This window comes from Mauremys mutica, chromosome 2 (assembly GCF_020497125.1).
Source record: "Mauremys mutica isolate MM-2020 ecotype Southern chromosome 2, ASM2049712v1, whole genome shotgun sequence".
Taxonomy (NCBI): domain Eukaryota; kingdom Metazoa; phylum Chordata; order Testudines; family Geoemydidae; genus Mauremys; species Mauremys mutica.
In genome coordinates, this window is record NC_059073.1 from 1,517,399 (window position 1) to 1,540,047 (window position 22,649).

Sequence of the window (22,649 nt, forward strand, 5' to 3'; positions counted from 1 at the left end):
CCCTTCCCCCTGCCCCCCACAAACATCTTCTCCCCCTGCACAGATGGAGCTATTGAAATGGGCTGTGATGGGCTGGGGGTGCTGATCCCCCGGGATGGCTGCACAGCTAGTTTGGTTCATGTTCCCGACTGGCTCGTTGCACATCGCTGGGATATCGGGACAGCGAGGCCAAGAGCATTTTGCGTAGCTTCAATGATGGAACCTCTTGGGTGTGAGAGGTGAAGACCCGTTAGGCTGACTGTGACTGGTCCATCTTGCACCCAGTGCAGGACTGGTTCCTACGATGGATCTTGGCGCGTTTTGTGCCGTCAGCCTCTTCACTATCCCAAAATGGGTCTCCTGCCAATTGCCTTGGGTTCCACAGCCCCGGCGAGTTCGCTACGCAGTATCCCCGCTCCTTATCTCATCCCGTCTCACACGTGGGTATTGCCCTGTGTAATTCCTCTCCCTCTGTGGTGCTCCTCTTTCAAATGTGAGGCATATCGTCTGCCTAGCTCGCTATCAGTTAGCCACGTAGCCCTGCATACTCTTTCCCTCCAGCCCTTGATCACGTCTGTTGCTTTTTTTCCCCAACTCCCTCCAGTGTCACAGTCTCTCTCAGTCCCATGGTGTCCAGGACTGAGCACAAAATCCCAGGTGCGCCCACACCAGGGCTGTGTCAATCCATTTGTGATGAATAGCTCCTGCATAGCACTTTTCAGCTTTAGGGTTCTAAATGTTCTGCAAAGGTGAGTCAGTGCGACTCGCTCTATTTTAAAGAGGGGAAACTGAGGCACACAGGGATGTGACTTGTGTACAGTCACATGCTGAGTCAGTGGTGGAGCCAAGAATAGACCTCGGGTCTCCTGATTCCCAGTCCGATGCTAGATCTTAGGCAGCAAGGCCCACTATGCAAGGCATCTATCTGCCCTTGAGATCTGCCCATGGTAGGGTACTTTGGTCTCACACAATAGTGCTTCAGCTGTGTGAGACTAGGTCGGTCTTGCTTGTGAGGATAATTCACCCAGGTTGGTCCTATTATTTGAGTCCTAAACTGTCCATAGCTGTAGAAGCTATTATCTTGTGGGGACCCAGGACAGCTTTGCCGTTTCACGACCTGCTTCTCATAGTTTCCTAGATTAAAGCCAAAAGGGACCATTTGCTCATCCAGCCTGACTTTCTGCATGTCACAGCACGTCGAAGTACACCCACTTACACGTGTATCGAGGCCAGCAGCATGGGTGTGGCTAAAGCATCTCTTCCACAAAGGCTGGTCAGGATCCGAAGACACCGAGAGATGGAGGATCCGCCACATCCCTGGGGAGCTTGGTCCCGATGGCTAATCACCCTCACCGTTAAAAATGGGTCTTCTTTCCAGCTGGATTTGGTCTGGCTTCAGCTCCTAGCCTTCAGTTCTTGTTCTGCCTTTCTCTGCTGGATTATAAAACCCTGAGAAGTTACTGATACGCCATGATCAGGTCCCCTCTTGCTTTCTCTGGAGTACTGCCATGCAGTTCCTGGGCTAGGAGGGATGAGGGGCATTGGGAAGGGCCCTCTCCTGTGGCCTTATTGAACCTAGTCCTGCTTGGCTGTCTTTCTAACCAGCCCCTCGCAGAATGCACTGCTGACATGGACCCTGACACCTGGAACGCCTACCACATCGTCAGCAACCGGGCCCGCGCCGTCTGCTACTCCACCCGCCAGATGCAGTTCAAGCGCCGGACGGAGCACACGGTCAACACCCTGGTCTCCGCCGCCATGAGTCAGCTGGAGGCCATGAGGCTTCTGAAGGTGGGTCGTGGCGGGTGGGTGGCTCCAAAGAGGTCTGAGCCAATGAACAAAGGGCGGAGTGAACAGTAGGGCACAGCCACCGTGGTCTTTGATGCAGAGAGGGAGATGACCGATCCCAGCGTGCAATGCTCCACTGTTAAGCATGGCATGCTGGGACTTGTAATCTCTTAGTCCTCAGCATGCACCACTGCAGTCTCTGCACCGCTACTGACACCTTGCTGATTGAGTCAGTGTCTCGCTAACAGGACGGCCAGGAGGAACTGAAAGAGCTGACAGCAGAGTCCCTGCACAAGGTGGTGAGCAGCCAGCATGAGCTGCTGCTCCAGCAGGAAAAGCTGCAGGGCGGCCAGGAGGAGATGGAGTCCTCCATCCACAGCAACCTGGAGCAGCTGACTCAGGAGAAGGCCTTGATTGCCAGCGGGCAGCAGCAGGTGGCTCAGCTCATTGAGGGCATCACCAAGAGGATGGGTGAGAACAGGGAGACAAGGGCATGGAGCGTCTCCCGTCTCCCTAGAGCAGGGGTTCTCCGGAGGTTGCAAACAGCTGTCGGGGGGAGGAGGGGCTTGACTTCCCATCTTGCTAAATGAGGTGGTGGTGTGGGGGGTTCCCAGCTACACAAGAGGGTGGTTCTGATGGGGAGGAGGGTCATGAGACTGGAAAAAGCGGGTTAAGAGTGTGGTTTTGGGGGGAAAGGGTGTGAGAAAGAGGGTCAAGGGAGATTCTGGTGTGGGGAAGGGTCACAAAATGGCAAATGAAATGTAATGTGGGTAAATGTAAAGTAATGCACATTGGGAAAAATAACCCCAACTACACATACAATATGATGGGGGCTAATTTAGTTACAACTAATCAGGAAAAAGATCTTGGAGTCATCGTGGATAGTTCTCTGAAGACGTCCACACAGTGTGCAGAGGCAGTCAAAGCAAACAGGATGTTAGGAATCATTAAAAAGGGATAGAGAATAAGATGGAGAATATCTTATTGCCCTTATATAAATCCATGGTACGCGCACATCTTGAATACTGTGTAGAGATGTGGTCTCCTCATCTCAAAAAAGATATACTGGCATTAGAAAAGGTTCAGAGAAGGGCAACTAAAATGATTAGGGGTTTGGAATGGGTCCCATATGAGGAGAGATTAAAGAGGTTAGGACTTTTCAGTTTGGAAAAGAGGAGACTAAGGTGGGATATGATAGAGGTATATAAAATCATGAGTGATGTGGAGAAAGTGGACAAGGAAAAGTTATTTACTTATTCCCATAATACAAGAACTAGGGGTCACCAAATGAAATTAATGGGCAGCAGGTTTAAAACAAATAAAAGGAAGTTCTTCTTCACACAGCGCACAGTCAACCTGTGGAACTCCTTGCCTGAGGAGGTTGTGAAGGCTAGGACTATAACAGGGTTTAAAAGAGAACTAGATAAATTCATGGAGGTTTAGTCCATTAATGGCTATTAGCCAGGCTGGGTAAGGAATGGTGTCCATAGCCTCTGTTTGTCAGAGGGTGGAAATGGATGGCAGGAGAGAGATCACTTGATCATTGCCTGTTAGGTTCACTCCCTCTGGGGCACCTGGCATTGGCCACTGTCGGTAGACAGATACTGGGCTGGATGGACCTTTGGTCTGACCCGGTACGGTCGTTCTTATGTTAAGAGGGTGATTCTAGGGGATGGGGACCTGGGATCGAAAAGGGAAGTCACAGGAGTATGGTTGTGGAAGGACATGCTAGGGAAAGGGATGGACAAATTCAGGAGCCGTTGACTTAGAGTGTCTAATGCTCCTGCGGCAATGCTGGTGCCCGTTAGTTTCAGGGACCCAGGCCGGGCCCCACTGAGCCAGCTGTGGCTAAACCTGACTCGTGAGTCCCAGAGAAGAAATTTCCACCCTTGTTCCCAGCTGAGGGGATCCACCCCCTCTATCATTACTCCTCCCCTTCCCTGAGCTAGCCAGGAAGCTACAGCAAAGGACCAGGAGCCAGGAACAGACCCAACATCTGATTCCCACCTGAGCCATGGACCTCGGGGCGAATCCAGTGGCTGGATCGTGTGATGGCTCAGTCAGCCTGGCTGTAAAATGGGGATGAGCAAGAACCTCCACAAGTCCTGGTTGCTCCAATGAGCCCAGCTCCCGTGCGGGAGAGCATGATGCTGTCTGGCAGCCTGACCCTCCGGCAGTCTCCGTGTGGCTCCCGCCTCTCCCTGCTGCCCTCCCCTTCTCTTGGCGCATGTAGAGGTCGTATGTGGGCATTAGGTTTGGAAGGAGGCACTTAGGTTTGATTAGAAGAGGGAGGCACAGTGTGACCTCCTCTGCAGCATCTTTGCTCACCTAGGCTAAGAGGCTTTTACCATTGGTGGGTGACTAGATCACAGGCGTGCATGACACTTAACATGGGGAGTGGCTTCACGGGAGCTTCTGCCAGGACCTGAGCTCTGCCCTGTCTCCCCCGCAGAGAACGTGAGCACCCACCTAGATGACCAGGACTTGGAGCTGCAGCAAGGACACAGAGCCATCCTCACCGACCTCACCCAGATGCAAAGGCGAGCCCAGGAGGTCTACTCCAAAATAGGTACCGTGACTGCTGCTGGCAGGGCAGGCTGCTCCCTGCTGGCCAGCGTGGGTGGGGCTGGTGTATTGTTGAGCTGGAATATATGGGGCTCAGGGCCAAAGGTGTTAACATGACCCAGGGTTAAACAAGGTTCGGGGTTTGGTACACACAGACCTCAGCCTGCTTGGTCCCAGGGCAAACCCACCCTTAGGCATCCTCTTAATCAAGATTCAAAAAAAGAAGGGAAATCAATGTAAGTTACTAAATCAGCTTTTCATTGTAATATCCCTTTCCCTTTGTCTGGAGAGAGCTTTTTAGAAGGAAATCCCCTCCCTGTTGGACAGTCTCGTAGATAACTGTCCTTTCTGGGGAGAAGAGCTGTTAGCTGGGCTGGAGGTGGCATTATAGCGGCTGTTAAAGTCTGATCCCAGTTCCTAAAAGCCAAGAGCAGCACACACAAGGGTGAGAGAAAAGAACAGCAGAGATAGAAAATGCAGCTTCTGTCTCTGGGGTTAACGCTCACTTGCAGTCTCACTGCTGGAGAAGTACAGGCCCAGCACAGTCTGATCAGCCACTCAGAGGCCCGACAAGGTTGTACCCGCATCGAGCTCTTCGGGGCACGGCTTTTAGCTGCCTCCTCCTGGTCAGTCTTACAGCGTGTTGCAGAATATCCAGCCTTGTCCATCTAAGCCAGACTCTTATTAGACACAAGGCAAAAAACCGAACTGGCTTCAAGGCTGAGCTTGATAAGTGTATGGAGGGGAGGGGATGATGGGACTGCCCACAATGGCACGTAGCCAGGGCCGTCCCTACCCATACGCAAAGTACACAGCTGTGTAGGGCACCAGGAAATTTGGGGAACCACATTTCCTGGTGCCCTGCGCAGCTGCGTGTTGCTCCAGCCCCTGCCCCTGCCCTGTCCCCACTCCACCCCTTTCCGAAGCCCCCACCCCACCCCTGCCCTGCCCCCACTCCCCGGAGAACTGCTGCAGGGGTCAGGCCTGCACTCACCGTGTGGTAAGTTGAGCAACTCGGCCCCAGCCTGCTCTGCTCCCCGGCTCCCAGGGGAGCAGAGCAGGCAGAGGCCAGGGGGCGGTTTCCCCCCTGTCCCCCAGCCCCCATCCAGGCTTAATTTCCAACACACCAGTTTCGGTCAGGACTTGCACTTTTCTCGTTGACCGGGCATGAGCTTACCACAGGCCTCGAGTTAGATCAGTCGGCCTCTTTGTTGGGACAACTCACCCTGTCCCTTTTGCCCCGTGCACGTGCGGTGTTCTAGGTGCACGCACCTTCGCTCTCAGCCGTAGGCCCCGTTATCACAACCGGGCACAGGCTGAGGAGTGGAGAGGGCCTGGCAGCTGGTAATTGGGCTGTGAGGGTGACATTCTCCTGCATCAAGGGCAGAGGGACCTGCCTCCTGGATCTTCATTTAAAAACCATATATTTCCAGTTCATTAACCCTTTCCCAAATTCCTCATACACTACACTGTGCCCCTCGATACTGTTCCTATACCACACTTATTGCTGTCATAGCAGAGTGTTACCGGTAGCGCATTAAGCAACCTGACTAACAGCTGTCATGTGTTTGACGGTCTGGTCCCTGCAAATTCGCCCTGATCCAGCTTGAGACCAACACCTCCACAGCTGACCTAGCTACTCGGGAGGAGGCTGGAACCACTGGTGAACTGTGTTCCCTTGTGTCTCTCCGGAACCCACCCTGTATTCTCACTTCTACCCTCCCAGTTTCCTGGAGGTGCTGGCAGATCCGACAGAAACTGTCTCAATGTGGGATCTACCCTGTAATTGCAGTGTCCCAGCCTCAGCTAGGCTGTGCCTACTGTGAGGAGAGGCAGAAGCGAACCATACAGTGGCAATAACCGTACATTTTAAACTTGATAAAGGAAATCCCCAGACATTTGGCAGGAACAGGAATAGACTAGAGATAATAGACTATAAAGTAACATCATAGACTCACTCAGCAAAATATTAAACTAAATTACTATCCTAATACGAATGCCAGGCTGTGTCACCCCTAGAGGGAATCAAAGCCCAGTTCCACCCCAGCCATCCCACCTGGGCCTCCCTCTGGCTTGCGATGCTCCAGCAGGCCTGCCCGTGATGGACAGTTCCCCACCATTCTAAGCTGGGTTCCTACGCTGGCGCTGAATCCTCTGCTCCTCTCTGCCCAGAGGCCAACCTGGCGCTGTTCCTGGCCTATCAGAACCAGACAGCCCTGTACTACGACGAGCTGATGGGGAAGCTGCACAGGATGAACCAGAGCCTGGGCCTGGTGCTCTACGCCGTGGGTCACATGCAGAGCAGCGTGGAGGGCCGGCTGCTGCACATCCAGAGATTCATTGGCTGGGCAGGTGACTTGGGGGTGGGGGCAACGTGCATCGCAGGGCAGCAAGGAGCTGAGCAGCCTCCTCCCACCCGAGTTCGCTGGGCCACACGCTGCTCGGTGGCTGTGGGCTGGGAACTGGCCAGCCAAGGGATTGGTTCTCTGCTTGCAGCACCGCCAGGGTGGGCTCCGCAGCCCAGCCTAGGCCGGAGGGGACTTGTGGCACCGAACAGCGACTCCGGGCTTCGAAGGGGGTCTGACCGCCCACTGCTCAGCGGGGTGGATGTGGCCAGTGAATAAGGCAGCATACGGCCTTTCTCCTCCCTGCGCTCAGAGACCTGGATTGGAGCCCTGGGCTTGGTCTCCCGCTCTCCTCCCCAGCTGGGGCTGCACAAAGCCTCCAGGCCCTTGTCTGCTGTGCAGGGAGCATGGGCCTTGGGCGAGGGAGTTTCAGAGGTGTCATGGGGAAGGGTGGGAGAGGCACTTGCAAAGGAGGAGACGCCCCTCTGTCCGATCGCAGGGCCTGAGCCGCTGGCCCCCTGGTGTGGGAGGGTCCCAGCCCGGAGAGGGTACGACGGGAATGGGTGTCAGAGGCTGGCGGGAGTAGCAATGGATTGAGCAAGCTGCCGCATGGGCAGGTCCTGCAGCAGAGATGCCGCCTACCCCTCGTTAATTATCGTAGTGGTGACCTCCCCTCCCGCAGCCCCCCAAACCCTGGGTGAAGCTGGGCAGTGTAGTGTCCCTGCCCCCGGACTTGGGGGAACATTGCAAGGAGGAGACGTCTCTCCCCAGGCCACTCCGCTGGCAGGAACCAGCCGGGAGATGGCGCTGGTCGAGCATGGATCTGTCAGGGGGCGAAGCGCCCGCTCGCCCGTCTCCCCATCCCTCTCTGTCTCGCAGGAGTCAGCCTCGGTGCCGCCTGCACCTGCGTCCTGCACACTGCCTACTTCCTGCTCTCGGCTCTGCTCATGACCTTCCTGCAGACCCCAGGCCTGCCCCGCGCCGTGCTCCTGGTCCTGGTCATCGCCAACGCGCTCTCCGAGCTCAACCACGCCGTCTCCCTGGGCTTCACGTCCCTCACGCTCTTCCTGGTGCTCGTTGTCGCCGGTGAGCGCAGCCGGCTCCCCCCCTCTCCTGTATCGCTGGAACCAGGACCTGACCTGCGCAGGGAGGCCAAGGGCTGAATGGGCCACGGAGACAGAGCCCCGCTCTGGAGTGGGCTCGCGAGCTGGGGACACGCCGGCGCAGAGCGTAGGGAGAGTTTGCCCTGCCATTGGCCACGCTTGGGTAAACAGGCCTGAGCTAGACCATTGACCGCTCCTGTGGCTGCTGGTGCAGTCAGTTTCCACCACCCACTGACCTGGAAAGCTCAGGTTGTCCAGCCACCAGAGCGGGACAAAGCCGCCCTGTCAGCTTGGGTTACACTTGCCAGCTAATCTCCTCCTCCCGCCAGCCTGTGCTAACTCCCACAGCCCCCTGCGGGGTGGGTCAGAACCCCCCGTGTTGCAGGGACGCAGACCCCGAGGCGTCAGTGGTAGTGCCAGAATTAGCCCCCGGCACCCTGACCCCCGGCTCTAAGCAGGTAAGTTTTCCTCCAACAAAATATTGAATCCACAGGTCCGTCAGCCCACCCCCCAGCTCCCCTTCTGTGCTAGCCGGACGCTGCTCTGAACTTGACCCCAGCTCCGGCTTTGCTCACGTTTTTGTAGGTAACTGGCTGCTGGCGAGCGTGTGCTGCTGCGCCCGGAGCGCGAGGGGCCGGAAGCTGCCTCTGGCGCTCTCGCCGACTCCCCGGAGGGCAGTGGGGGCCAGCACCCCCGAAGCAGAGCTCAAGGATGGTCCCCGCTGTCATATCACCTCCACCCCTGACAGGTAGGAGCGGGGAGGTGGGACCAGCACGTGGCTAACCAAGGTAAATCTGGAGCCCTGTATGGGATACTGCAGGGGACAACAGGTGCATGGCCAGATGTGCCCATTTAACAGCTTCCCTCCTCGGTTCTCTGCTAAGGTCGCTTCAAATGGCCTCTGATCGCACATTAGTGAGTGTCCGGATTAGCATGTCCAGTCGAGTGAGTTAGTGATGTGCTCTCGAAAGCCGCCTTCTTTCAAGGCCGGTGTCGGGTGCCAGGAAGGGTTTGTGGCCCTGTTCTCACATGAGGCCCGGGATTGTCCGTTGACTCGGGTTACAGCTAATCCCAGGGGAAGAGGCTGGTAATGAGAATGCCTGGTATTTATATAGCATCTCACCCTCCACACTCCCTGCCCGCCATGGGGGTCTGTGTGCAGTGGGGTGGGGGCATCCAAACCATACCAGGCTTGATGTGGGTCGGTGTGTTCTGGGTCGGGATTTACACCACATCCTCTGGCTGTTCAGATGGGGGAAACTGAGGCACAGGTCATGCAATGACTCAGTGGCAGAGCCGAGAATGGAACCCAGGAGTTCTTTGCAGCAGGAGCACCCAGGCCTGTAAGGTGCAGAGCAACAAGCAGCCTCACGTGGACTGCTGCTTGCCCAGGTCCTTCTGTGTTAGACTGGGAAACTGAGCAGCAGCGCCCCAGAGCCTCCAGCCCTGGGGGCTAACATGGTGCACAGAGGCTGGCTGCAGCCATGCTGGTTTGCTTGCCGCCATGCTGCTGTCCAGCCTCTGGGGAGCACATGTGCTGCCGTAGTAGCCGGCAGCACGATCCCCAGCCCCAGCCGCAGCATCATGTCAGCAGGAAGGAGTGAACACCTGTCACCAGTGGCTGCAGAAGGGGTGCGCTGGTGCCGAATAGCCTCTGGGTGGCAGCAGAGAGCTCACCCTGCAATAGCCCTTGTGCAGGGGGGTTCCCAGCTGGGTCCTAGGGTGACCCCATGCTTGGCTGTGTTAGTGGCGTGTTACACCAGCTGTCCAGTGCCTTGGGTCCCGCTTCTGCGTGCGGCTCCGGGTGCGGGTGCTGGTGTCGGAAGCCTGGTATGGTTTGGATGCCCCCACAGGTATTGAGGACCAAATCTTCCCATGTGTGGCCAGGCCAGTGGACGTCAGCTGGGATGTTTGTGCACATCTAGGTCTAGTGTGTCCTCTCCTCGGGGCGGGGCGCCCCGGCTCTGGATCTCACTCCCCCATTCTACACCCACTTGTCTGGCAGGATCAATCTGCCACGGAGGCGGGAGGCCCCTCTGCTCTTCCAGCTGTGGCCTGAAGGGGCTGAGGATTGGGCACGTGTCTGCGGCACGTCTGCTCTTCGTTGTTCTGTCGCCTAATGCACATGCACCCAGGGACACCTCTTCTGAAACTTACAAATTGATGCACATAGAAGAAAAGGATGATGAGAGAGAGATCGTAGAATCATAGAATATCAGGGCTGGAAGGGACCTCAGGAGGTATCTAGTCCCACCCCCTGCTCAAAGCAGGACCAATCCCCAACTAAATCAGATGCTTGGTGCAGAGAGGGCTCTCCCCATCTGGTCTGTAGGGGACACATGCGCCCCCGGCTAGGACACCCTGCAGCTTCATGCTCTGAAGGGTGGGAATGGGGCAGGGGCTTAGCTGGGCAGGACTTGGGGTGAAATGTCATTGGTGATGGAGTCTTGTAACCTTTCATCCTTCCCCTGGCAGGGAGTGTGAAATCGGCCTCTTGCGGGAAGAGCTGAACAAGCTGGAGGAGATGGGCTACCTGCAGGGTAAGTGAGATGAGTTCAGTACGGAGGGTGCCTGGGGAACACGTTGCTGCGTGCCAGAGCGCTGCAGCAAACCCCGCTCCGCCATGCTGCGTCTGAAGAGAGCAGATCCCTGTCCCTGGCTGGCTGGGAGCTGGGGTGTATCAGAGCACTAGTATCTACCCACCCTGTCGATGCAAGACCTGATCCCTCTATGGGACAATCACCCCCACCTCCCCGGAGAGCTTGGACACCCAGTCTGTAGAGGGACCTGCACTCGGCCTGAATACCTTAAATAACAACAGTAACAGTGAATGCCTGTTTCTTACCGAGCGCATTTCCTCCGTAGATCTCAAAGCGCTTCACAAACTCTAAACGTATCTATCGTCACGCCTGTGTGGCAGGGAAGCATTGTTATCCCCATTGTACAGATGGGAAACTGAGGCACGGAGGAGGCTTAGGTGACTTGCTGAAGGAAGCTCACAGCAGAGCTGGGGCCTGAATGCCGGTCTCCCATGTCCTAAGCCGGAGCCCTAACCACTGGACCTTCCTTCCCCCTCCTTGGCTTAGGCAGCTGGGCTGCTTAAAGCTCCCTTAGTGAGACTTCTCTCTGCTGCTCATCAAAGCCCGTCGGCTCTGCAGTATCCAGAGGCCGCAGCCTCTCCAGCTGAGCCGCGGTGGGGATGTGGCAGGAACCGCTCCAGAGCCCCGTGCGTTAGACGGCAGAGCCTCTAGGGCTGGGGTGTGTGCCAGGCCCATGTGGCTGGAGAGCTGCACGCACAGGGGCTGTGCCGTAGCGGGTGGGCTGGGGTAGGGAGGCTGAGAGCCATAGGCGCGCTCCTGGGGCTCCAGCGTTGAATGGCTCAGCCTGTCTGTGGGCGCAGGAGCCGGGTACTGGAGGGGACTGACCAGTGTACCCGCTGTGCTAGCCATTAATGTGTTGCAGACGACTCCTGCCTGGGGAGGGTGTCCCCGCTGACGGGAAACCCCTTTCGGGATGGGGGCGTGCCGCTGCCCCCTACAGGCTGGAAGGCACAGCCGAGAGCCGCTGCTCCGCCAGCTCCCTGCGTCCCCATCGGGAACTTGCGCCGCATCAGTCTGAGCCGCGCCAGCAGGCAGGAGGTGATGGAGAGGCGGGTAAGTGGTGGGAAGCTGGCGCCGTGTGCAGGGGCAGGGCTGGCACTGCCTATGGTGGGGCACCGGGAGAGGCAGGCAGGAGTATGGGGGGGAGGGAAACGAGGCTGCCCGACGTGGGGCTTGGGGAGAGGCGGGAAGGAGAGTGGGGGCAGGGCTGACTCTACCTGCTGGGGGGCTCAGGGAGAAGCGGGCAGGAGAGTGTGTGGGGGGTGGGGTGGGGTGCGGGGGAAGAGAACGGCGCTGCCCGCCGTGGGGCACAGGGAGAGGTGAGCAGGAGACTGGGGGCAGGGCCAGCGCTGCCTGCCGTGGGGCACAAGGAGAGGCGGGCAGGTGTGTGTGGCCGGCGCTGCCTGCTGTGGGGCACAGGGAGAGGCAGGCAGGAGAGTGGGGGCGGGGAGAGGCAGATAGGGGTGTGTGTGGCTGGCGCTGCCCGCCATGGGGCTCGGGGAGAGGCGGGCAGGGGTGTGTGTGGCTGGCGCTGCCCGCCATGGGGCTCGGGGAGAGGCGGGCAGGGGTGTGTGGGGCTGGCGCTGCCCGCCATGGGGCTCGGGGAGAGGCGGGCAGGTGCGTGGGGCTGGCGCTGCCCGCCATGGGGCTCGGAGAGAGGCGGGCAGGGGTGTGGGGCTGGCGCTGCCCGCCATGGGGCTCGGGGAGAGGCGGGCAGGTGTGTGGGGCTGGCGCTGCCCGCCATGGGGCTCGGGGAGAGGCGGGCAGGTGTGTGGGGCTGGCGCTGCCCGCCATGGGGCTCGGGGAGAGGCGGGGGGGTGCGTGGGGCTGGCGCTGCCCGCCATGGGGCTCGGGGAGAGGCGGGCAGGGGTGTGTGGGGCTGGCGCTGCCCGCCATGGGGCTCGGGGAGAGGCGGGCAGGGGTGTGTGGCTGGCGCTGCCCGCCATGGGGCTCGGGGAGAGGCGGGCAGGGGGGTGTGGGGCTGGCGCTGCCCGCCATGGGGCTTGGGGAGAGGCGGGCAGGGAGGTGGGGGGCTGGCGCTGCCCGCCATGGGGCTTGGGGAGAGGCAGGCAGGGAGGTGTGGGGCTGGCGCTGCCCGCAATGGGGCTCGGGGAGAGGCGGGCAGGGGTGTGGGGCTGGCGCTGCCCGCCATGGGGCTCGGGGAGAGGCGGGCAGGGAGGTGTGGGGCTGGCGCTGCCCGCCATGGGGCTCGGGGAGAGGCGGGCAGGGGTGTGGGGCTGGCGCTGCCCGCCATGGGGCTCGGGGAGAGGTGGGCAGGGAGGTGTGGGGCTGGCGCTGCCCGCCATGGGGCTCGGGGAGAGGGGGGCAGGGGTGTGTGTGGCTGGCGCTGCCTGCCATGGGGCTCGGGGAGAGGGGGGCAGGGGTGTGTGTGGCTGGCGCTGCCTGCCATGGGGCTCGGGGAGAGGGGGGCAGGGGTGTGTGTGGCTGGCGCTGCCCGCCATGGGGCTCGGGGAGAGGCAGGCAGGAGAGTGGGGATGGGGAGAGGCGGACAGGGGAGAACAGGCTTTCAGTAATCGGAGCCACTGTCCGTGCTGTCGGCCGAGATGCCCCCGGGGTCTCTCCATTCATTCTGGTTAACGTGGGTTGGGGACGTTGGCTGTGCATCACTAACCAGTGCTGTGAGGGGCCCCTCCCCCTCTCCCCAGTGCCCTGGGCGGCTTGGCACCGGCTGTTGCAGGCATGGGGGGCAGAGAGCATTAAAAGGCACAGCTTCAGGGCTGGCCTTGGGGGGGCCCTGGGCAGTTGCCTGGGGCACCATGGTCATGGGGGCACCGTGCGGCAGCACAGAGGAGCGCTGCGTGTGCGTGTGGCGGGGGGGGATCCAGGTTTCTCCCAGCGGAGGAATGGGGGGAGGGGCTGAGCGGTGATGCACAGCTACTGATCCCCCCACCCCCCCACCAACATTCCTCTGGGCCCCCCAGGGGGCTGTGGAGGGGGGAGTGAGGAGCAATGTCAGGGCTCTGTGCCTCCAGGTTACTTTCCCCACATGGGCCAAGGGGGCACAGTGCAGGGGCTAGGGGTGCAGGAGGGTGGGGAGCCTGGGAAGCCTATGGGGGCCAGGGGCATTGGGGGGGCTGCCCACTTGGGGGCCAGGAGCGTGAAAATACAAGTTTGCCCAGGGCGCCATTTTCCCCAAAGCCGGTCTGCACATTCCGGTGCTGGGGCCAAGCTCACGCCGGCAGAAACAAAGCCGCTGATTTCAGCCGAGCTGGGCAAATGTGGCTCTGGCGTGGGAGCCCGGCCAGGGGGCCAGTGCAGGCAGGGCCTGCGGGCTTCCCCCAGCTGGGTCACTGGGTGGGAAGAGAAGATCTGCTGTCTCGTACCCTGGTCCCCGTGAAAGTGACTGACCTGGGAATTTCCATAGCTCTCACCCAGACCCTGAGGTCCTGCAGTAACTGGTTCACCCTTCAGATCCGGAGTGGCTCTTGGATGGATGTGGGTGGACAGAAACTGGTTGTTAAAAGGGCTTGGGAGTGGGTCTGGTGCAAGGGGTGCTGGCCTGGGGACGAGGGAGGGTTTTCAGCACCCAAGAGCTGGGGCAGGCCAGGACTTGCGCCTGGGGAGTCTGACCTAGCCGTGGGTGGAAACCTGTCCAGAGTCTCCTTCCCGGGCCGTGTTACCAACACAACTTGCTTCTGTGCATGGCTGGTTCCCGAGCTCGTAGGGTGGTAGCAGGGTGTGGGGGTGGCTGGGCGTGTGACACTGCTCAAGCCGGGGTTGGTGATCCAGCATGCAGGGTCAGAGACAGGGACTCTAGCTGCTGACATGATGGGATGGGGAGGGAAGGCTGGGATTGTCTTGGCAGCCGGTTCTGCACCAAGTGACCAATCGACATGCAGGGGGCAAGGGCCTGGCACGTCCTAATCCTGCCTCCGCTTGGGGATATCAAGGGGGAGGTTCCAGGGGATCCCATCAGTGCCCTCAACAGCCAGGCCTTGAGGGCTGCGATGGATCAGACCGGCAACTACCGCCAAAGCACCGTCAGATCCACCCTGCATGGTGCTGCAGCCTCTTGCTGGGCCATAAATTCCGAGCCACAGCTCCTGGGCACGCTTCCCTGCGGGGATTCGCTGCTCTAGAAGCAAGAGCAACAGCTGGTGTTCAGATTCTCGGTAGCAACGGGGGGGCTCTGGCACTGGGCCTGCAGGTGATGCTGGTTCTCTCGCTGTCGGGGAGCTTGTCTTCCTCCTCATCAGCGCCACACGTGACTCGCTCTTTCCCGAACAGGCCACACTGGAGAGGCGCCACCTGGACCCCGCGTTCGAGCCCTTCTCTGACTTCAGGTCCTATAGCCCGGACCAGTCCATGGCTAGCGACATGTGAGTAGAGCGCGCTGCTCCCCTCTCTGAACAGGCTGCGGCGGATTCCTTCTGCGCAACGCTTCACTGATCCCTGCTGGCCAGCGCTGGCATCCCCAAGGGATGCTTTGCGGCTGGGTTATTCCTGCTAGTAACCGGCCCTGCCTCTAAGAGAAGGGGTGACGGATGGTGCAATAAGCCATCCCCAGGCGAGGGTGGCCTGACCTACGTGATGGGCAGAGGAGAGAAATGCTGCAGACACGTTCTGGGCGACAGTTGTCCCATGGCTGCTGGTTTTACTCCTGGGGGAATTCTGTGCCGAAAAAATTCTGCACACGATATTTTAAAATTCTGCATATTTTTTGTCAATTACACAATATAATCAAGCTGCTTTCAATTATTTTGGTAGTTGTATTTAAACTACAATACAGTGAATGGAGAGTGGGAGTGGAGAGCATTGGAGGAAATCACCAACCCTGCTCTGTTTAACAGTAAAGTAGCTAATGTTGACCCTTTACTTCTAGTTATTAGCCAACAAATATATGCAGCCATGTGCTCAGAGTTGCGTCATAGGCAACTGAAGAGCAAGCAAGGGCTGCGCACTCAAACTCCCAATTTACACTGGCTACTGACCATCTCCAGAGAGTTCATGGAGCACATTTTGATGGGAATTTTTTTTCAGTCCAAGAATTTAGACCAGTTCTAATCACTAAAGCTCCATAAGCCATACTGTCCTCTGCACCACTCTGGTAATGCAAAGGAGCCTTAAAATTTTTATACCTGTTTTTATACTCCTGGGGAAACTCACTAAGAGCAACGGGAACAATTCACTAAGCAGGCAGGCTGCTACATTCTGCTCTGCCTGAGGGAACTGAGCCTGCTCTATCTCTTCAGAAACGCCCCAAAGCCCTGCCCCTCCACGCCGAGTGTGCTCTAATAGCGAGCGAGAGGGACCAGTGTGTGTGTGTCTGTCTCTCTCGTGCGCATGCACACACATGACTGTCCAATCTCCCCACCCTGCGGTGATTTACATCCCTACCAGCTGCTCTGGGTGCCCAAAGCGACCTGCCTGCACTGCTGGGGAGGGGGCACATGACTGCTCTTGCAGCTTCCCTTTGGTTCACTGTCAGAAGCCATTTTTCTGCGGGGAAGCAAAGAAATCTGCGGGGGCCGTGAATTTTGCACATGCGCAGTGATGCCAAATTCCCCCAGGAGTATGGTTTGCTTTCCAAGTGGAACAAGCTGGGCCACTCCCTCTAGGGACTAAATGCTGCATTCTCTCTCCTAATCTCGAGGCCATTGGCTTCTGATGCCCTGACTTTGCTAAGTGGTCCCTGGCTTTAGTGGCTAGAGGCAGACCAATGGGGAAGTACAAGGACACTGTGAGACAACACTGATCAGCGTGATGGGCTGTCATCTCTACGCGCCAACTGCCTCGTTCTCAAGTTTTCTGACCTCGCTGCAAAGGAGAGTTTTGACAGACGATAACAAGGTGGCTTTTTGGGTGCTTGCGGAAGCTTCTCCCAAGAGCAAGGGGCAACACGGGAGAAAGCACCAAGTTATTGGTTTGAAAATCTAGCAAGAGGGGGGTGGAGGCTGATGTTGGCATTTTGATACTGAATGAGATGATAGGGTGGTGATGGGCCCTGGAGGTGAAGACGAGCTGCTTAGGTTTGATACAATGGAGATGAGGCAGCTAGTGGAGGGATCCAAAGAGACAGGTGTCGTGGTCAAAGTGACAGCCTAGGAGAATAATCTTCACAGCAGCATTCTGCCTGGGTATGAGCAGGGCAAGACTGCATTTGTCAAGGCCGGAGAGAAGGATGCTGCAGTAATTGAGATGACAGCCTGGACCACAGTTCTAGCTGTGTGGATGGATGAGAGAGGCTGGATCTTAGAGATGTTTTGCAGAAATAATCGACAAGATTTAGACACCGCCTGGATGCGAGGACCTAGAGAGAGGTCTGAGTTGAAGATGCTGCCCAGGTTACGGGCTTGAGTGATGGGCGGAATGGTGGGATTGTCCACAGTGATCGGGGAGGGCTTGAGTGATGGGCGGGATGGTGGGATTGTCCACAGTGATCGGGGAGGGCTTGGGATGGGGGCTGAGGGTAGACGAAGAGCTCTGGTTTAGCAATATTGCACCTGAGTTGATGGCTAGACATTTATCTGATTAGATATTGGGAAAAACTTTCCAACTCTATAAGGGGAGTTTAGCGCTGGAATAGGCTTCCATGGGAGGTTGTGGAATCACCATCACTGGAGGTTTTTAAGACCAGGTTGGACAAATACCTGTCGGGGATGGTCCCCGTATACTTGGTCCTGCCTCAGTGCAGGGAGCTGGACTTGAGGGCCTCTTGAGGGACCTTCCAAACCGATGGTGCTATGATTCCATCCATGAGGAGATGTCGGAGCCGGGTGGAGACTGTAATCTGGCCAAGTCTGGAGTGGAGGTAGATCTGTGAGTCACTAGCAGAAGAATGGTAGTTGAATTTGTGTTTGCAGATGAGATTAGCCATTGATAGGGTGTAAAGGGAGAAGAGAAGGGGACCACAGACAGAGCCCCGTGGAACCCCACACGAAGTTAGAGCAGGATTTCTCTGAAAGACACACGGAAGGAGCGACTGAGAGGTAGGCAGTCCATGGAAGGACAATATTTCAACAAGAGGATCATGGCGAAGGTGGCTGGTGGGGAGGGCCGGCTCCAGAGCCCAGCGGGGCAAGCTCCTGCCTGGGGCGGCCCTTTCCCGGGGGGGCGGCAGGCTGGGCCGGCGGACCTGCCGCAGTCATGCCTGCGGGAGGTCCACCGGAGCCCCGGGAGCAGCGGACCTGCCGCAGGCATGACTGCGGAGGGGACGCTCGGCCGGCGGCTCCAGTGGACCTCCTGCAGGCATGACTGCGGACGGTTCGCTGGTCCCGCGGCTCGGCTGGACCTCCCGCAGGCATGCCTGCGGCAGCTCAATCGGAGCCGCCGGACCTGCGAACCGCCCGCAGCTGCGGGAGGTCTAGCCGAGCCGTGCGACCAGCGGACCCTCCGCAGTCATGCCCGCGGGAGGTCCGCGGCTCCGGGGCGCCTCCCGGGCATGACTGCTTGGGGCGGCCAAAAACCTAGAGCCGCCCCTGCTGGTGGGTCAAGGAGGATGAGGATGGAGTGCTGGTTCTGAGAGACTCTGGCAAGAGAAGTTTCAGTGGAGTGTAAGGGGCAGAAGCTGGATTGGAGGGGGGAGTGTAGGGTGGAATTGGAAGAGAGGAATCCCAGACAGCGATACTAGACAGTGCATTCAATGAGCTTAGAAACTACAGGGAGATCGGGCTGTAGTTGGACAGGCAAATGGGATTTTTTTTTAATGGGAGAAGCTAGAGCATGTTTGTATTGTGAGGGGAAGAGCCGGAGGAGAGTGGGCACGAGGGAGATCAGGTGATGGGATGAGGTAACTGGGGTGATGAGTGGAGAGGTTAGAGGAGGAGAGCGGGACACTGCGTCTGATGGGGAAGGAGGGAAGGAGAAGGCTGCATCCACTTGTCAATTTTCTCTTGGAAGAATTTGGCGCGATCCTGGGCAGGAGGAGAACAGCGGGAGTGGCGGGGAGGGAAGGTTTGAGTCCAAGGTGGTGAAATGCAGCTGGCACTGTGGGCGTGGGATTCAGTGTAGTCAGAGAAGTGGAGGCATCCGTCTACATAGATGGCAGAACCGAAGGAGAGAATGAATCCGCAGCGGAGGAAGTCATGGGATTTCCACCAGTCAGAGACGCTCTGCAGTCGATAGTGGGGGTGAGCCAGGCCTGAGGGTTGGTGGGACAGACCTGGGGAGAGGAGGGAAGAGAGTCATGGGTGGAGGAGAGTGGATTCGTGGACAGAAATCAGCTACTGCATGAATGTAAGAAGGGGAGGGGAGGGCTTAGAGCAGATGAGACGTCGTCAACACTGCGGGTCTGGAAGGCACAGAAAGGCCACGAGACAGGACGCGAGGGAGGGGGCTGATGGATGGTGCTGAAAGAGACCCGGCGATGCAGGAACTCAGCTGCAGGGAGAGCAGGTTGGTGAGAGAGATTAAAAAGACTAGATGAAGTTAGACTGGGATTTTTCAGCTTGGAAAAGAGACAACTAATAAAATCATGACTGATTTCGAGAAAGTGACTGTGTTATTGCCCCTTCCCAATGAAATGAATAGGCAGGTTTAAAACAAACAAAAGGAAGTACACTTCTTCACACAATGCAGAGTCAGCCTGGGGAACTCACTGCCTGGGGATGTTGTGAAGGCCAAGACTATAACAGGGATCAAAAAAGAACTGGATATATTCATAGAGGACAGGTCCCTCAGTGGCTATTAGCCACGATGGCCAGGGATGCAACCCCATGCTCTGAGTGTCCCTAAACCTCTGACTGGCAAAGCTGGGAGTGGACAACAGGGGATGGATCACTCGATTGCCCAGTTCTGTTCAGTCCCTCTGGGGCACCTGGCATTGGCCAGTCAGATGACTGGATACAGGTTTAGACGGACCATTGGTCTGCCCCAGTATGGCACATGAACAGCCCTTGGGCGAGTGGGAGAGCTGAGGCAGGGCTGCAGGTGGAATGGCGAGATCAGGGCGAGGAAGTGTGCCTAAGCGGGGTGTTGTCCGCTCCCAAGCGGACGGCCCAGAGGATGAGTGTGGGGGACTGAGAGGAGGAAGTGAGAGAGCCAGGGGGTGAAATCCAAGAGCAAGGCAGGTGGGGAGGAGCTGGGGGGATGGTAGATGAGGACCAGGTGGAGGGAGAGTTGGATGCAGGGAGGGGCTGGAAGCATTGATTACTGGTAGCTGGCTTCGCCTAGGGTGGCTGTTTCGGCAGCTTAACTTCCTCTCCATTGGAGCTACCAACAAACCCGGCCTGCTGCCCAGAGACACCCCCCCCCCTTAGCTCTGGGGTACCCCCTGCTGCTGGTGAGAGCCTGGTGGTTGCTGACCTGACCCCACACTTGATCCACAGGGCTCTAGACCTGCAGGTATAATCAGCCTGTCTCACCATTCTTCCAGGTCCACCTCTTCGATGTCTCCGCGACGCCTGTGCCAGGGCATCACCAAGGCCGGGCAGCCATGCAGGAAGAAGGCTGTTCCCGGACAGGAGTTTTGCCACGTTCATGTATCTGGACAAGTATCCTACACCAGCTGAGCCTTGGGGCTCGCCGTCGAACCTGTGCAGCCGCTAGGCTAGTCTGGACCTTGGGTGGTTGGCCAGGGACCTGTGGACTCCTGGAGTGCAGCTGGGGCACCACCCCCGCGTCTCAGCAACAGCCATTCTGTGGCATTATTTTAAACACTGCCTTTGATTTTAATGTGTACGTCTGAATGGAGGGACTACGTCTGCAGAGGGCCTGGCAGCCCCTGTCTGGCAGCTTTTCTAGGGTCTCATGGAGCTTCTTTGAGGAAAGCCCCATTTTAAATAGACCACCCTGCTCTGTGAATGTTCCAACGTGTCTCAAATGCTTCACCCCATGAAAACTGCAGGAGATGAGGAGCTTCTACGTTCACACTGACTCAGGAGCCAGTGGACTCTGTTTACAAGTCCAAGCTGGCTTTTCTAGTGGCCACAGCTGCCCAGCTCCAGCTGGGTTCTTCTGGCCTGCTCCACCTCTGCCAGCCCTTGAGACACTCATCCGGGTTTAGCTGAGCCGGCAGCACAGACTGCAGCTCCCTCAGCACCATTGGGACAAACCTCTTGTCAGTAAAGATGCCTGGGGTAAGAAGGTGCCATGTTGGTAGCCAAGTTTTATATGGAAATCTGCTGTTTGCACATTGGTTTAATAAACAACGTTTATCTACTGCTGGGATTTCCGTGTCTGTCTCAAAAGAAACCTGAGAGTTCCTGGGCTGTGGACAGGGGCTCCAACCTCTGGCTAAATGGGGATGGGGTTGTATTAATTTAGATGAAAATAATGTTGGACAGTCAGGGTCCTGTCAACACTTTTAACAGTATTAACCAAGGTGTGGGGTTTGGTATACAGAGACCTCAGCCTGCTTCGCACCACGGCAAACCCACCACTAACCATTCTTTTAACTTTTTACTACAGATCCAGAAGGAAAAACTGTTCAAGCGTTTGAAATGTAAAACACAAAATCAGGCTTTCGTTTTCACGCCACCCCTTGTTCCCGCTCCGTTCGCTCGAGAGAGGTTTTAGAAGGAAGCAGCCCCCCACGCTCCCTTTAGCAGTCTTTTAGATGCTATTAAAGATGCAAATAACTTTTCATTGGGGTAAAAGGGAAGTTGTTGCTGCTGTTAAACTTTGATCTCACTTCCTAGAAGCCAAAACAAGACGACTACACACAAGGGGAGAGGAAGGAGCAGCAAAGAGAGAGAAAGCAGCTTCTGTTTCCAGTGCTAACTTCTATTTGCAACCTTACTGCTGGAAAAACAAGGCAGGGCTCATGGCTTTAGTAGCCCCCGAGAGACCCTGCAAACTTGTACCACTCTCAGGCTGCTGCGGGCACTCCTTTTAGCTGCCTCCTGCTGGTCAGACTTACAGCCGTGGTGGCCGGCTGAGCCAGACTCTCCCTAGACAGAAGGGGAAAAGAGGGACAGGAAAGAAGAAAATAAGCTGGGGAAGAAAAAGGACACGTGGGAGGGGGGGAGGAAAGAGCCACACCTCTCAGGTGGTGGGTGGGAGTTAGCCCCAAAATGGAGCCGTGGGTGGAACAGCCCAGCCCCTCCTGATTTTGTTTGCCAGTTCGGCCTATTTCCAACACACATTTAGTCCACTGATGTTTGGCCACTGTACCTTGTTTATCTGCCAGGATCGTAACAGTCCTCCAGTCACAGCAGGAGACTCTAGTGCTTCCAATTAACTCCCTGTCTCCTTAAATATTTTTTCTCAAACAATTTGACAGGCCCTGAGGACAGTCCATGAACCTTTACGCACTGGGTAAAGTAGGCCTGGCTAGACCTCCTTTACTGCACCGGGGGGTGGTAGGAAACCTGACCTGGGGGAGAGGGAAACTGAGGCTTGGGGCTGTTTCCTATCCCACCTTCCTCCCTCTGGGCCCTGTTCCAACGTGCCGGCACTTTGGCTAGTTGAAAGTAAGGGTGATTCTGGCCAGTGGGGGGTAGGAGAACAGGGCTGCAGAGCTCTGGGGTGACCCCTCTCTCCAGCCACACAGCAGTGAAGCCTGGGGCCCAGGACGATGCTAGCTCGCCCTGAGAATAGGGATGGGCAGCAACGCTAAAGCTGGGCTATGGGCCCTCTTGTTCCCTCAACAGGCAGCTGTTCAAATTCCCTAGCCCAGGGTTTCTCAAACGCAGCCACTAGCAGATTTTTTTTTTGCAGCTATGACCTCTCTAAAGCATGGGTGGAGATGGGGGAGGGGCAAAGCCCCTCCTTGCAGCACTCAGCTGTTAGTCCTGAATAGCTGTTACCAAGAGCCGCGAGAGATGCGCTGGTGTTTGCATTGGCACCACCAGCAGGGATCAGCACCTGGAACCGTGCAGCTGCTGGAGACTTGTAGGGCTGGCGTGCCTGGTGCCAGAGGCGGTTCTTGTCAGCGGAGGCAGTTGCAGCATGTGGGCACTGCGGGATTCCCCAGAACTGCTCCCACCCAGCCAGGGACCAGGGCGCCTGAGGCCCCACACGTGGCCAGTGAGTTCCTGACCCCCCCAGGGCAGGCTCACAACACAGGGCTATGGGAGACAGGGACAGAGGGGGGGGGTTGTTAGAATGGCCACCAGGAAGAGGTGGTGGCTGCACTGATGTCCCCAGAAACATCTGTGAGAAAACTCTCTCCTGCGTGACCCCTGCAGAGCCTGAACCAACAGGCAGGGGTGGAAGGGGATTTTCCTTGCATGCTGTGCGGGGCTTGGGTCAGTGCAGGGGTAGCAGCAAACCAATGGGCCGCTGCTGTTCCTTGCGAAGGGGAGGGAGGGCAGCCCCAGCCTCTGAGCCTGCCTGTTGACCCATCCCCACACTGTCAAAGATGCTTT

General features: G+C 57.5%; 1 protein-coding gene across 5 annotated transcripts in view; it reads left to right on the forward strand.

Annotated features, from left to right (window-relative positions):
- LOC123364089 (protein brambleberry-like) overlaps nt 1-20,485 on the forward strand; it is a 25,776-nt gene extending 5,291 nt beyond the window's left edge. For 3 of the 5 annotated variants that reach the window (XM_045005887.1, XM_045005885.1, XM_045005886.1), the window contains exons 4-13: nt 1,585-1,770; nt 2,016-2,238; nt 4,220-4,336; nt 6,505-6,684; nt 7,557-7,763; nt 8,366-8,528; nt 10,256-10,320; nt 11,243-11,433; nt 14,629-14,720; nt 19,715-20,484. In XM_045005887.1, coding sequence (XP_044861822.1) covers nt 1,585-1,770; nt 2,016-2,238; nt 4,220-4,336; nt 6,505-6,684; nt 7,557-7,763; nt 8,366-8,528; nt 10,256-10,320; nt 11,243-11,433; nt 14,629-14,720; nt 19,715-19,850 — 1,560 coding nt within the window. In that variant the 3' untranslated portion in view covers nt 19,851-20,484. Of the gene's footprint in view, nt 1-1,584; nt 1,771-2,015; nt 2,239-4,219; nt 4,337-6,504; nt 6,685-7,556; nt 7,764-8,365; nt 8,529-10,255; nt 10,321-11,242; nt 11,434-14,628; nt 14,721-19,714 lie in introns of all 5 variants that reach the window. The other 2 variants (XM_045005883.1, XM_045005888.1) reach the window with 2 other exon arrangements.
- Nucleotides 20,486-22,649: the final 2,164 nt, after the last annotated feature.